Raw genomic sequence first — 14,416 nt, 5'->3', positions numbered from 1 at the left:
GGATTCTTTAGGACGGTATATGAAAGTAGTCCACGTGTGCAATATGGTGGAAGAGTTAGTTGGGATTAGGTTTGGCTTGTGCTAGCCAATTATTCAGATGTCCAAATCTCTACTACGATACATAATTTATAAGGATTATTTCCATAAAAAAATAAAGCAACTGAATAATTGTAGTGCTCTATTGTATTTAAGTTAAGAGTGTAAAATTATCCCTTTCCCAATTGAATGATCCTTCTTCCTTTCTAGCTATACATTGAATAATAAATAAATATTTTCCAGCATCTATATCCATTGCGACAAGAATCTTCGATAGAAAAATAATAATAATAAGTAAAGAAAAATGAAATGGCATTATACTAGAATACATTATTTTCATGACCCAAAATAGTAAATTAATGGATACTAAGCGATTGGAGCTAGTTAAATGCCTTGCTGAAGGAGTAATTACCAAAATAAAAGAAAAAAGAGAAAAGAGGAGACTATGTTTAAACTGGTTCAATTTAAAACTTCCTAATAGTATCCTCATGTGGCATACATTGCCAAGCACTAAGAAAGAATTTTTTATATCATTGTAGATCTAAATGCATCTCACCTTAGGTGGTTAATCGGGTCAATGGAGATGGAAAAATCCTTTACAAAGGCTACACATTATCTAGTAAGCACAATAGTTTTAAAAGATAATAAATAAATAATAAGAATGAAATTAGAACAAGAATTTAATCGAATGTAAATGCACTCCACTCATCACCTTTGTCGCCCAATTGAATAAACTAAGAAAATATAAGCTAAGCTACTAGTTTAGATGTTGTCCAATGCCCTTAGAAACTATATGAATAGCATGTTGGACACCTTATCCACCATCTCCTCATCAACCTCCAGCTCCATACCATAGACACAAAGCACACCATACTTCCACCCATGAACAAAGGCCTCGGTAACAAGGGCATCCGCACCATGAAGCGTCTCGATATAACTAGTAAAAACACTTATCGAAAGTTCTTTGCATACTGCTTCCTTGTTTCATCATTTTTCATAGACTATGGGCTCCAAACGGTTCCTATCTCGCCCAATCTTGGAAAATATCGATTCTCAACAACCTGCAACACAAACAGAGTTGAGCTAAACAAAAACAATCAAAAACGCCACCAGAAAGTTTGACTTTCCCCTCATAGAAGAAGTCTTGCCGAGGACACTTTGGAAGACGTCATTCTCCATCATTTCCGAAAGCCCCTTGAGCTTCGCACGCATCATGATCATTACGGAGTAGGTTAAGAAGATTCTCTGGGATCCGATCATAAATGTTCCAAACTTTCATACTTGGCAAGTCGACGGCCCCAATGTTGGCCTAAATATCGGCAACCTTATTACCTTCATGATAGACATGTGAAATGTTAAATTCGTAGAATCCCCTGAGAAGCATTAGGCTATCTTCAATAATATGTTTAATCGACCAACTAGGGGAGGAGGAAGTTGTTATACAATTAATGATGTTTAGGGAGTCACACTCCAAGAAGACCCTTCTCAAACCTTTCTCTTTGGCCAATTTGATATTGGTATACGTTGTGAAGGCCTCACTAAAGTGGTTTGTCTAGGTACCCAAAGAGAGGGCCACCATCGAGCCCATCCTGCCATTATTATCACGCACCACTCCCCCATATCTAGTAGGTCCGGGATTCCCCTTCGCTGCACCATCAATTAATGTTACTTTAGGTCCAATATTTTTTTTAAACGTTATAAAAATTGATTAACAAGATATGAGAAAGAGTTTATTGAATTAATAGATAAAGGGAAAAATCAATCCAATGTCATTTGTTTCAATGAAATGAAAAAGATTTTTTCAGGAAGAGAATCCTCAAGAATCAAGCCAATAGATAAAGTAGTAAATGTTGTCAAGTGAGTGCTAAGATCAACTTTCCCATTGGACTTCTCGAAACATGGTACCTCTATGTGCTTTGAGATGGGATTCTTTAGGACGGTATATGAAAGTAGTCTACGTGTGCAATATGATGGAAGAGTTAGTTGGGATTAGGTTTGGCCTGTGCCGGCCAATTATTGAGATGTCCACATCTCTACTATGATACATGATTTATAAGGAGTGCTTCCATAAAATAGTAAACCAACCGAATAATTGTAGTGCTCTATTGTATTTAAGTTAAGAGTGTAAAATTATCCCTTTCCCAATTGAATGATCCTTCTTCCTTTCTAGCTATACATTGAATAATAAATAAATATTTTCCAGCATCTATATCCGTTGCAACAAGAATCTTCGATAGAAAAATAATGATAATAATAATAATAATAATAAGTAAAGAAAAATGAAATGGCATTATACTAGAATACATTATTTTCATGACCCAAAATAGTAAATTAATGGATACAAAGCAATTGTAGCTAGTTAAATGCCTTGCTGAAGGAGTAATTACCAAAATAAAATAAAAAAAGAAAAGAGGAGGCTCTGTTTAAACTGGTTCAATCTAAAACTTCCTAATATTATCCTCGTGTGACATACATTGTCGAGCATTGAGAAACATAGAATTTTTTATATCGCTTGTAGCTCTAAATGCATCTCACCTTAGGTGGTTGATCGGGTCGAGGGAGATGGAAAAATCCTTAACAAAGGTTGCACATTATCTAGTTAGCACAATAGTTTTACAAGATAATAAATAAATAATAAGAATGAAATTAGAACAAGAATTTAATCAAATGTAAATGCACTCCACTCTTCACCTTCATCGCCCAATTGAATAAACTAAGAAAATATAAGCTAAGATGTTAGTTTAGATGTTGTCCAATGCCCTTAGAAACTATATGAATAGCATATTGGGCCGCCATCCCTCCTCTTACCCTCCTTGCATTGTCAAGGTGAAATAAGTATGAGGTTGATTTAATAATTATTTTAAATTTATATGTTTTATTTATTATTCATTGTGTGTTTCTTACTTGTTAATGCTTTATCAATTGTAAACTATGTAATACTACGAATACTTTTTCCTTGGAATATATAATTAGTTCTCTCTCCCTCTATATTAAGGATATTTTTTAAGAAATTATTGTTTATTTAAATAAATATAATAATATCTATTTAAGAATTATCTCAACCAATATTTTATTCATCTGAGAAGTTTTTTGGCTATCTAAAAATCTAATAAGTGTCAACTCTCTCAAATAATTGATTTTAGTATCCTTTGTGTTCATTGGACTATAATAATACGTAAGTAGACACTGCAACATAGATCATGTGAAATTGAAATTAACATGTTAGGATTTACAAAGTGAAAGAGTGAAGATACTATGATTTTTTGTAGGCAATCAAAACTTTTCTCAATAATTGTGTTATTATGTTGTAGTCCACTAATATTTTAATTTTTTAGGTCACGAAAAAAAGTTCCAAAACCTAATGCAATCCTATTAAAATGTTGAAAACAAGTAATCATGTCACATTATCAATGGCTGAAAATTGATGTGTGGTCTAACATCCATACTCTGAAGCACAAATACATTACATAATTTAATTTTATTATCTAAGGTGCGTTGTAGTGTAGTAGCAACCTTTCAAATGAGAGGCCCCGATTCACCATCAATAAGTTTTCTATATAAGATTTGTGTAAGATGTCATCGAATGCACTATAAAGCATTGATAGGTAATCGTGAATCGTGATATAGGCATAGCCTTAAATATTAGCACTTTTAAATAAATTGCAAAGGCTCCAAAATGATATTCTTAATTCTCAAGAACTCGTCTTCTCTAGTAGAAAATTATACAATAGTAATTGTGAGAAAATTAGAGAGACCTTCTTAGCAACAACCTTACCTTATATATAGGCTACATTAAATTGTGTTTGATCTTAGTAATGTGAAATGCGGACATGATTGAAAATAAGTATTATTTGAATGTATAAATCACAGACACGGATCTTAAAGTTAAATACCATTAAAAATATTCATAGGCATACAATAATTTATTTTACACTTAAGACTTGAAGAAAAGATAAGACCATTACAAATGCTTTATAATTATATAAATTCTCTTGTCGTTGTTTTAACACGCAATTTATATTTTGATAATCAATTATCGCACCTTCATTTCCATGCCAAAATAACACACATAGTGTAGCATATCATAAGGAACCATAAATGAAGGTCCCCGAGAACAACAGGGGCCAAACAATTTTACTGAAAATAAGCAGCTACGAAGATGAAAATTTACATGATTCGCATATCGGACAGTGCAATAGGCAGACGCAGGAGACGAGATCACATATTGCATTCGAAGGACAGAGGAAGAGGAAATGAGAGAGACAGAAAAAGAGAAGAAGAAGAATTAGAAGAGGGAGATGATGATTTAAAGAGAATCACACTTAGTGGGCTTGAAAGAGAGCGTGTTCTGAGCATTGTTGTAAAGGATATGGAAGTTTTGCTGCTGTATGTTTCCGAAGATGGAAGGATTCCCCGATGGTTCACCCAACATTGCCAGGCACAAGAGATTTTCAGATGCCTGAATGAAAAAGTTGTCTGCCGGAAGCTCGTAATCCACGCCGCCTTTGAAGTTGAAGACGAGGGTTGGCAAGGTGAGGTGAGCGGATGATGTGTGGTAACAAAGATCCAAACCTGTAGAAGACCCGTCTACAGGAGTGAGATCAATGGCGGACTGAATTGCTTCCTTAAGAGGAGAGTAGGCAGCCTGGTCCAGAATGGTAACAGTGGTTCCGGAGTCGATGATCATACCTCCGCTGCCGTCGGATTGCAGATCGAAAGTTCCAGGAGGAATATCTAGTGCCTTACCATTGAGGGTGATTCCTGTAATAGGAATGTACCAGAAAGTGGGAATGATACTGCTCTTGATGAGTGGGAGAGTCTTGGCTCCTCCGCTCAAGGAAGCACCCTCGCCGAAAAAGAGGGGGCTGGTTTGTGAAGAAGAGTCGGTGATGGGCAAAAGACAGTAAGAGAACATGTTCTCTGCTTTGGAACCCAGCTGTGAGATAAGGGAGAGACCACCTCTTCCCAGTCCCACAAGGCCACCACCCTGAGAGAATCCTTGTCCTTCGTTGTCATACCCGCATCCAAATGCAATGCCTTTAACCTTGCTGCTCCCAATTGACAATGTCTCGTAAGCCAGGTCGCCGCTGGTGAAGGAACCATCGCCATACTGATACATAAAGGTACAATCTGGATTGCATCCGGTTTGTGTACTCCCCAAGGCGTCACAAAGAGAATCACCGCAGGGAATTGTGGAAAATGTGGGGGACTTGGAGGGGTCGAAGATTGGCGTAGGCTGAGAGAAGCAGTCCTTGCAAGGCTTGCACTGAGTCCAAATCAGATCGCTCCCCGTGTCCACAATCGCTTCGAAGCTCACAGAGGGCGTTCCCAGTGCAACGCTCATCAGAAATTCTCCATCCCCTACTTCAACGGGCGTTTCAGCGTCTAATTGCCCTCTTATCAATGCCTCTATCTTCTTCATTCGCTTCTTACTTCGATCCACAGCCAAACCCAATCTCTCAGAAAAACCCAACTCTCTCTCTGATCTGCGCGTCATATTCACCCTTATTTTTACATTTTCATCGCTGCTAGACTTCGGCCAACCACTAAACAGTCTGTCCGAAGAACATGATATCGTTGGAATAGTAAAGCATATCAAGACCACAAAACCCAACAGCTTTGAACGCTCCATTTCTCTTTTTCTTTTCTAAACCTCGAAACCTTTTTCTGCTCTCATCTACTCCACTCCATGCAATATATATACACAGAGAGAGTGAGAAGGAGCCTTAAATCAAAATCAACAGATTCCCCGACGTGTCCACATAACAATATCGATCCTCTTAGAAGGATAGACGAATTTATTTAATTTCCCCTTCTCTATCTCTGCCCGTCTGGAATTGTTCTAGAAGTAGAATAGACTGCTGCAATTCGAAGTGAATCGTATTTTTTTCTGTCCATACCTTCACTAAGTATTTCCGTACACTTAACTCGTAATCCAATTCCTTCTTCCCATTGAATTTTGTGGACCCATTCAGATCGAAATTCCAAAACGTGTTGTAACCGGAGGGTTAGTTTTCTAAAAATATTTAAAATTAGTTTACACATAATTATTCTTAGTCGGTTTATCCGGCTTTCCAACTTATTCTCATTCTTGTTTATCTCATTCTTAAATTTTGCTCTAATTAGTTTATTCATTTTTAAGATTTAGAGATTTTACTTGTACAAAAGTGTTATATTCAATGCTCTATTATGTATTCACATTACTGTATCCTATCATAAAGTTCTATTCAAGGATTTATACCAGAAAGAAAAAGTACATGAAAGTTAATGTAATCTATGTGGTTGAACATCCACATATATAAATCATCTAAATTGAATTTTATTTTTATTCTCGTTCTTATTTATCTTATTTCTCAATTTTACTTGTGCAGAAGTGTTATACGCAATGTTCTATTATATATTCACATTGCCATATCCTATCATAATGTTTTGCTCAAGGATTTATACCAAAAGGAAAAAGTAGATAAAAGTTAGCGTAATCTATGTGGTTGAACATGCAAGTATATAAATCATCTAAATTGAATTTAAGAATCCATCTTTTAAGAATTGGGTATGTAGTTGTATCAGTGATAAGCATGAAAGTCATGTCAACTAGGGATCACTCCCCATGTCCACGATTGTTTTATGTCAAATCCATAGATATTGGTAAGTTCTATATGTGTGAATATAAATTCTTCCCTAACATTTGATCTAATAAATCTCACTTTTCGTCAATTTACCTTGAAGTTAACTCTTCACTAATTGTCAAGTATTCGCAATAGTTAAAATCACATTAGGGAGCCTGGTAGATCACTAGGGTCAAGTTCTCCTAGGTTATCCTTCGGAATGGTCGGCTTCACGAGCCTGGCCAATTTAGGTAAATGGAAAAGAAGCATGCAAATTTCCCAAGATGAAAACTTTGATGGAGATAGATTCATCTTGGTGCTCCAACCAAAAGCGTTTCTATGATAAATGTTTCATTTATGCAAATTCGTATTCAATGAATTCTCAAAGCGACTGCATGTTAAATAAATGCACATTGAATTCTTTCAAAAACCAAAATGTTCAATAAATCACATAAAACAGGTACTAAATGTAATTATGATAGAATAAAAGGTTTGGAGTTAAAAAATTCGAATTTAAAATGCTAAATCTCAAGGGTCAGTATTGTATGGTGCAATATTGATTGGACACCCCATTATTGACCAATAACAGAAAAAAGGCTAATACTTATGTAGAGAATAAATGCCTAGACATTGAGGTGTGGATGGAGAATAATCTAATAATAAATGTGATACATACGAATGTGTGCATGAATCCACGGGATAAGATAGAATATAAGGGGGTGTATGTAAATTAATAAGGGTGGCTAATTAGAGAATGGGCCAAGATTTCAACAAGATTGCATCATTTCTTGATATATGGTTGAATTAATCCATCCTCTAATAATATACCCAAAACTAAGGATAGTTTGACTAGATTAAAATATTTTACCATTATGTTTTGACCATACATTGACGTGCATGTGAAACCTAAAATAGTAATACATCTCAAAGCATATGGAATGTGGAATATATCGTTTAAATTAGATGCTTGGACGTCAAATAATAGTTAATATAGATAGAGTAATGGACCTTGGCACATACTAGCATGTGATACTCATTCTTTACATTTGAATCCTTCATGAGAGCCTAAAAAATAGAGAAATTATGTATAGTGAGTAGCTTATATCTCAAGAATTAAATAGACATCAATAAAATACGTGAACCTATTTAACAATCCAGAAGATTAAGAAATATGAAAATGAGTAGTAAGTTTAGGGGTATCTTCATTTGCAAAAGGTTCTGTGACGTAGTGCCCTATGGTATATTAATACTACCACATCCTATCATATAAGAGCTTTATTTAGAAATGGTGATTGCATGCTTCATATGAGAGAAATTATAGAAGAGGGAAAATAGTACATGAATTTATTATGTCGAAGGCGTCTCTTATATGAATTGGATGAGCTATTTTTGGGCATCAACGATTGTGAGTAAAGGAGACAGCATTGCAAGACGATTGGGAATATTGGAGCTGTTCGCTGTCCATTAGTTTTATTCTTCATTTTTTGTCAGAATGTGTGCACTGCTCATCGTCTCTCGATCTTCTCATTTTACCACTATCTCTCCTCTTCCAGTCACGATCAGATGAGATTTTTTCGAAAATTCTACTCCTCCATTAATGCAAACATAGTACTCTCAAACATTTGAGCTCTCACAATCTAAATTTTAGGGTTCCTGCCCCTTGTTTCGTGTGCCTCTTTAATAATTCATAAATGTCATTATTTTCTTATTTTTTATTTCTATACAATTTAGTTGTTGCACGGTTTCCCATGATAAGTGAATGGTGGGACCTTTTTTAATTACTAAGTACACTCAACCTTTATGTTTCCATTTGTCTAAATCAAACAATCTAGTAATTCCGAAACCCTAAAAAAGTTGTATGGGTTTTATAGACACTTCAAAATTTACTATGTTTGTATGTGTTAAAATGACTATGTTAGCGGGTTTTAAGTTATTTACTTATTATTCTGTTAATGTATTATATATAATAATAATATTATTGAATAGAAACATATTTGTTTAAATAGTTCAAGTAATTTATGGTGAAAATGTAAATAGAATAGAATAATTTTTTATTTTCAAATAGAAATAAACTATACAAATCATGTAAATTGTATTAGTATTATTGTAATATTATCATAAAAACTCAACCTTCAAGGACCCAACAAAAAAACAGATGCGAACCAACCCATAAAAACCAGGGAAAAGCAGCCCCATAGAACAACAGACAAGAACAATACAGAATTTCTACATAACAAAACTACAACACATTGACCAATTTGTCATTCTTTTGAATGACATCCTCATTGATTTTCTGAACTTTCTTAATGATGTTGTCAACATGGGTCACACCCTTATCTTTTCTATGGAGCCTCGTCGCTGGACCAAGTAGGGGCTTCTCTTTCGTATCCAGATCCGCATCCACATCCTCTGAGGGAGCCTTAAGTTTCTTACAGGTACCAGCATTCACAACCGTAGCTTTCTTCACCATCTCAATGCTACCAGTGGGGCACTTGCCCTGAGAAATATAATGAAGAACTTCAGCCTATTCATTGAGTCTACGTAGACCAATGCTAGTATTGTTCATGGCAGACATACTCACCTCCACCACCACACTCAAACTATGCTGATGTTTATAAGTCATTTTCCAAAGCCTTAATGTGCTCTTCATGTTCCTCCTTAAGGTCTTTAATACCATTAGCCTGGGTATGCGTATTCGAGACCTAGTACTGTCGAGGTCCCCATTAGGTGGATTGGCCTTCTCTTTGAGATTATTAATCTCTTGAAAAATCTAGGTGAATTGGGCATTTTGGTTATCCTTTAAATTCCTCAAGTTAATATTCCTAATCGTATTCTCAGGGACTGACAAACCATCTCCTTAGGAGTAAACCCACCACCAAGAGTAGGTATAGAAACACTGACACCCTAATCCTCCCCAGGCCCGTCCAAATCAATCTGAGAGGCATTCGGTCACTTAGAATAATTCTCGTTGACATTGTTAAATACTTTGGTTTTGTCAATAGCTCTTGACATAGAAACTCTGGCCATTCTTTTAACCTTCACATCAGAACTGCCGTCCACCGAATTAGGGACCTGTTCAGGGTCATCCTCCTCGTTAGATAAAATAATTTATTTTCTGCTAGTACGGTTAGGGATTTTAGACGATGAGGGTCCTTGTTTGTTATAAATGTGAAAGACTTCATTCCCATCGAAGTCCACCTCTTCATCAGAAGAGATTTCCCGATAATGAATATGGACATTCTTCTTGTATTCTATACCAGTTTTAGCACTCGTATTCCTCTCGACATGGATAGTCTTGGCATACTTCATAATCAACGGGAATAAGCCCTCATGGAGAACAAGGGAGGATGCACATTTCTCATGAGCCCTAATGCTATTATTCAATGATGAGACCAAATAAAAGGCCAAGGAAATCCACTTGTGATGCCGAAAATGATTAATAATGACAAAGTGATAGCTTAGTAAGCTACAGAATTTACCATCAATGGTGAGGCGGTGCACGATAACCTCTGAGACCTCCTACCATGGCTTTGAAAGTGATTTTTTCTCCCACCCAACATTATTATTCTTTCTCACCTTCTCCCTTTCCTTCGGCGGGAAAAAGGTTTTCATCGCCACCATCGCACATTTCTTATGCTTGTAGAATTTGGTGCCCTTGTTCAGAATTTTGGACACCTTAGCCACCATCTCCTCATTAACCTCCAGCTCCATACCATAGACACAGATAAAACCATCCTTCCACCCATTAAGAAAGGCCTCAGTAACAAGGGCATCCACACCATGAAGCATCTCGATATAACTAGTCAAAACTCCTACCAAAAGTTCTTTCCATACTGCTTCCTTATTTTGTCATTTTTCGTAGACTATGGGATCCAAACGGTTCCTATCTCCCCTAATATTAAAAAATACTAATTCTCAACAACCTCCAACACAAACATAGTTGACCTAAACCATATAAAAACAATTAAAAAAGCCACCAGAAAGTTCGTCTTTCCCCTCATAAAAGAAGTCTTGCCCAGGACACTTTAGAAGATGTCATTCTCCATCATTTCCAAAAACCCCTTGAGCTTCGCATGCATCATAATCATTACGGAGTAGGTTAAGAAGATCCACTGGGATCTTATCATAAATGTACCAAAGTTTCCTACTTGCCAAGCCGGCCTCAATGTTGGCCTTAATATCCGCAACCTTATTACCTTCATGGTAGACATGTGAAATGTTAAATTCATAGAAGCCCCTGAGAGGAATTAGGCTATCTTGAATAATATGTTTAATCGACCAAATAGGAGAGGAGGAAGTCGTTAAACAATGATGTTTAGGGAGTCACACTCCAACCAGACCCTTCTCAAACCTTTCTCTTTGGCCAATTTGATATTGGTATAAATTGTGAAGGCCTCATTAAAGTGATTTTGTCTGGGTACCCAAAGAGAGGGCCATTGTCGAGACCATCCTGCCATTGTTATCACGCACCACTTCCCCACATCCAGCAGGTCTGGGATTCCCATTCGCCACACCATCAATTAATGTTACTTTAGGTCCAATATTTTTTTTAAATGTTATAAAAATTGATTAACAAGATATGGGAAAGAGTTTATTGAATTAATAGATAGAGAGAAAAATCAATCCAATGTCATTTCTTTCAATGAAATGGAAAATATTTTTGCAGGAAGAGCATCGTCAAGAATCAAGACAATAGATAAAGTAGTAAATGTTGTCAAGTGAGTGCTAAGATCAACTTTCCCATTGGACTTCTCAAAACATGGTACCTCTGTTTGCTTTGAGATGGGATTCTTTAGGACGGTATATGAAAGTAGTCCACGTGTGCAATATGGTGGAAGAGTTAGTTGGGATTAGGTTTGGCTTGTGCTGGCCAATTATTCAGATGTCAAAATCTCTACTACGATACATAATTTATAAGGATTATTTCCATAAAAAAATAAAGCAACTGAATAATTGTAGTGCTCTATTGTATTTAAGTTAAGAGTGTAAAATTATCCCTTTCCCAATTGAATGATCCTTCTTCCTTTCTAGCTATACACTGAATAATAAATAAATATTTTCCAGCATCTATATCCGTTGCGACAAGAATCTTCGATAGAAAAATAATAATAATAAGTAAAGAAAAATGAAATGGCATTATACTAGAATACATTATTTTCATGACCCAAAATAGTAAATTAATGGATACTAAGCGATTGGAGCTAGTTAAATGCCTTGCTGAAGGAGTAATTACCAAAATAAAAGAAAAAAGAGAAAAGAGGAGACTATGTTTAAACTGGTTCAATTTAAAAATTCCTAATAGTATCCTCATGTGGCATACATTGACAAGCACTAAGAAAGAATTTTTTATATCATTGTAGATCTAAATGCATCTCACCTTAGGTGGTTAATCGGGTCAATGGAGATGGAAAAATCCTTTACAAAGGCTGCACATTATCTAGTAAGCACAATAGTTTTAAAAGATAATAAATAAATAATAAGAATGAAATTAGAACAAGAATTTAATCAAATGTAAATGCACTCCACTCATCACCTTCCTCGCCCAATTGAATAAACTAAGAAAATATAAGCTAAGCTACTAGTTTAGATGTTGTCCAATGCCCTTAGAAACTATATGAATAGCCTGTTGGACACCTTATCCACCATCTCCTCATCAACCTCCAGCTCCATACCATAGACACAGAGCACACCATACTTCCACCCATGAACAAAGGCCTCGGTAACAAGGGCATCCGCACCATGAAGCGTCTCGATATAACTAGTAAAAACACTTATCGAAAGTTCTTTACATACTACATCCTTATTTCATCCTTTTTCATAGACTATGGGCTCCAAACGGTTCCTATCTCCCCCAATCTTGGAAAATACCGATTCTCAACAACCTGCAACACAAACAGAGTTGAGCTAAACAAAAACAATCAAAAACGCCACCAGAAAGTTTGACTTTCCCCTCATAGAAGAAGTCTTGCCCAGGACACTTTGGAAGACGTCATTCTCCATCATTTCCGAAAGCCCCTTAAGCTTCTCACGCATCATGATCATTACGGAGTAGGTTAAGAAGATCCTCTGGGATCCGATCATAAATGTTCCAAACTTTCCTACTTGGCAAGTCGGCCCCAATGTTGGCCTAAATATCGGCAACCTTATTACCTTCACGATAGACATGTGAAATGTTAAATTCGTAGAATCCCCTGAGAAGCATTAGGCTATCTTCAATAATATGTTTAATCGACCAACTAGGGGAGGAGGAAGTTGTTAAACAATTAATGATGTTTAGGGAGTCACACTCCAAGAAGACCCTTCTCAAACCTTTCTCTTTGGCCAATTTGATATTGGTATACGTTGTGAAGGCCTCACTAAAGTGGTTTGTCTAGGTACCCAAAGAGAGGGCCACCATCGAGACCATCCTGCCATTATTATCACGCACCACTCCCCCATATCCAGCAGGTCCGGGATTCCCCTTCGCTGCACCATCAATTAATGTTACTTTAGCTCCAATAATTTTTTTTAAACGTTATAAAAATTGATTAACAAGATATGAGAAAGAGTTTATTGAATTAATAGATAAAGGGAAAAATCAATCCAATGTCATTTGTTTCAATGAAATGAAAAAGATTTTTGCAGGAAGAGAATCCTCAAGAATCAAGCCAATAGATAAAGTAGTAAATGTTGTCAAGTGAGTGCTAAGATCAACTTTCCCATTGGACTTCTCGAAACATGGTACCTCTATGTGCTTTGAGATGGGATTCTTTAGGACGGTATATGAAAGTAGTCTACGTGTGCAATATGATGGAAGAGTTAGTTGGGATTAGGTTTGGCCTGTGCCGGCCAATTATTGAGATGTCCACATCTCTACTATGATACATGATTTATAAGGAGTGCTTCCATAAAAAAGTAAACCAACCGAATAATTGTAGTGCTCTATTGTATTTAAGTTAAGAGTATAAAATTATCCCTTTCCCAATTGAATGATCCTTCTTCCTTTCTAGCTATACATTGAATAATAAATAAATATTTTCTAGCATCTATATCCATTGCAACAAGAATCTTCGATAGAAAAATAATGATAATAATAATAATAATAATAATAATAATAAGTAAAGAAAAATGAAATGGCATTATACTAGAATACATTATTTTCATGACCCAAAATAGTAAATTAATGGATACAAAGCAATTGTAGCTAGTTAAATGCCTTGCTGAAGGAGTAATTACCAAAATAAAATAAAAAAAGAAAAGAGGAGGCTCTGTTTAAACTGGTTCAATCTAAAACTTCCTAATATTATCCTCGTGTGACATACATTGTCGAGCATTGAGAAACATAGAATTTTTTATATTGCTTGTAGCTCTAAATGCATCTCACATTAGGTGGTTGATCGGGTCGAGGGAGATGGAAAAATCCTTAACAAAGGTTGCACATTATCTAGTTAGCACAATAGTTTTACAAGATAATAAATAAATAATAAGAATGAAATTAGAACAAGAATTTAATCAAATGTAAATGCACTCCACTCTTCACCTTCATCGCCCAATTGAATAAACTAAGAAAATATAAGCTAAGATGTTAGTTTAGATGTTGTCCAATGCCCTTAGAAACTATATGAATAGCATATTGGGCCGCTATCCCTCCTCATACCCTCCTTGCATTGTCAAGGTGAAATAAGTATGAGGTTGATTTAATAATTATTTTAAATTTATATGTTTTATTTATAATTCATTGTGTGTTTCTTACTTGTTAATGCTTTATCAATTGTAAACTATGTAATACTACGAAT

The 14,416-nt window shown here is 35.7% G+C and overlaps 1 protein-coding gene across 1 annotated transcript; it reads right to left on the bottom strand.

Moving 5' to 3' along the window:
- Positions 1–4,342: 4,342 nt before the first annotated feature.
- Positions 4,343–5,668, bottom strand: LOC131865680 (aspartic proteinase nepenthesin-1-like). The gene has a single exon (XM_059215354.1). It carries the CDS (start codon positions 5,666–5,668, stop codon positions 4,343–4,345), a length of 1,326 nt encoding a protein of 441 aa, XP_059071337.1.
- Between the last annotated feature and the right edge of the window lie 8,748 nt (positions 5,669–14,416).

Source organism: Cryptomeria japonica, unplaced genomic scaffold (genome assembly GCF_030272615.1).
Source record: "Cryptomeria japonica unplaced genomic scaffold, Sugi_1.0 HiC_scaffold_116, whole genome shotgun sequence".
Lineage (NCBI taxonomy): Eukaryota > Viridiplantae > Streptophyta > Pinopsida > Cupressales > Cupressaceae > Cryptomeria > Cryptomeria japonica.
Note: the sequence above shows the minus strand (reverse complement) of the source record. Positions and strands in the feature narration are given on the sequence as shown.

What these genes read in the sequence shown, in the direction of transcription:
- LOC131865680 (XM_059215354.1), bottom strand. Translation starts at nt 5,668, where the DNA reads ATGGAGCGTTCAAAGCTGTTGGGTTTTGTGGTCTTGATATGCTTTACT.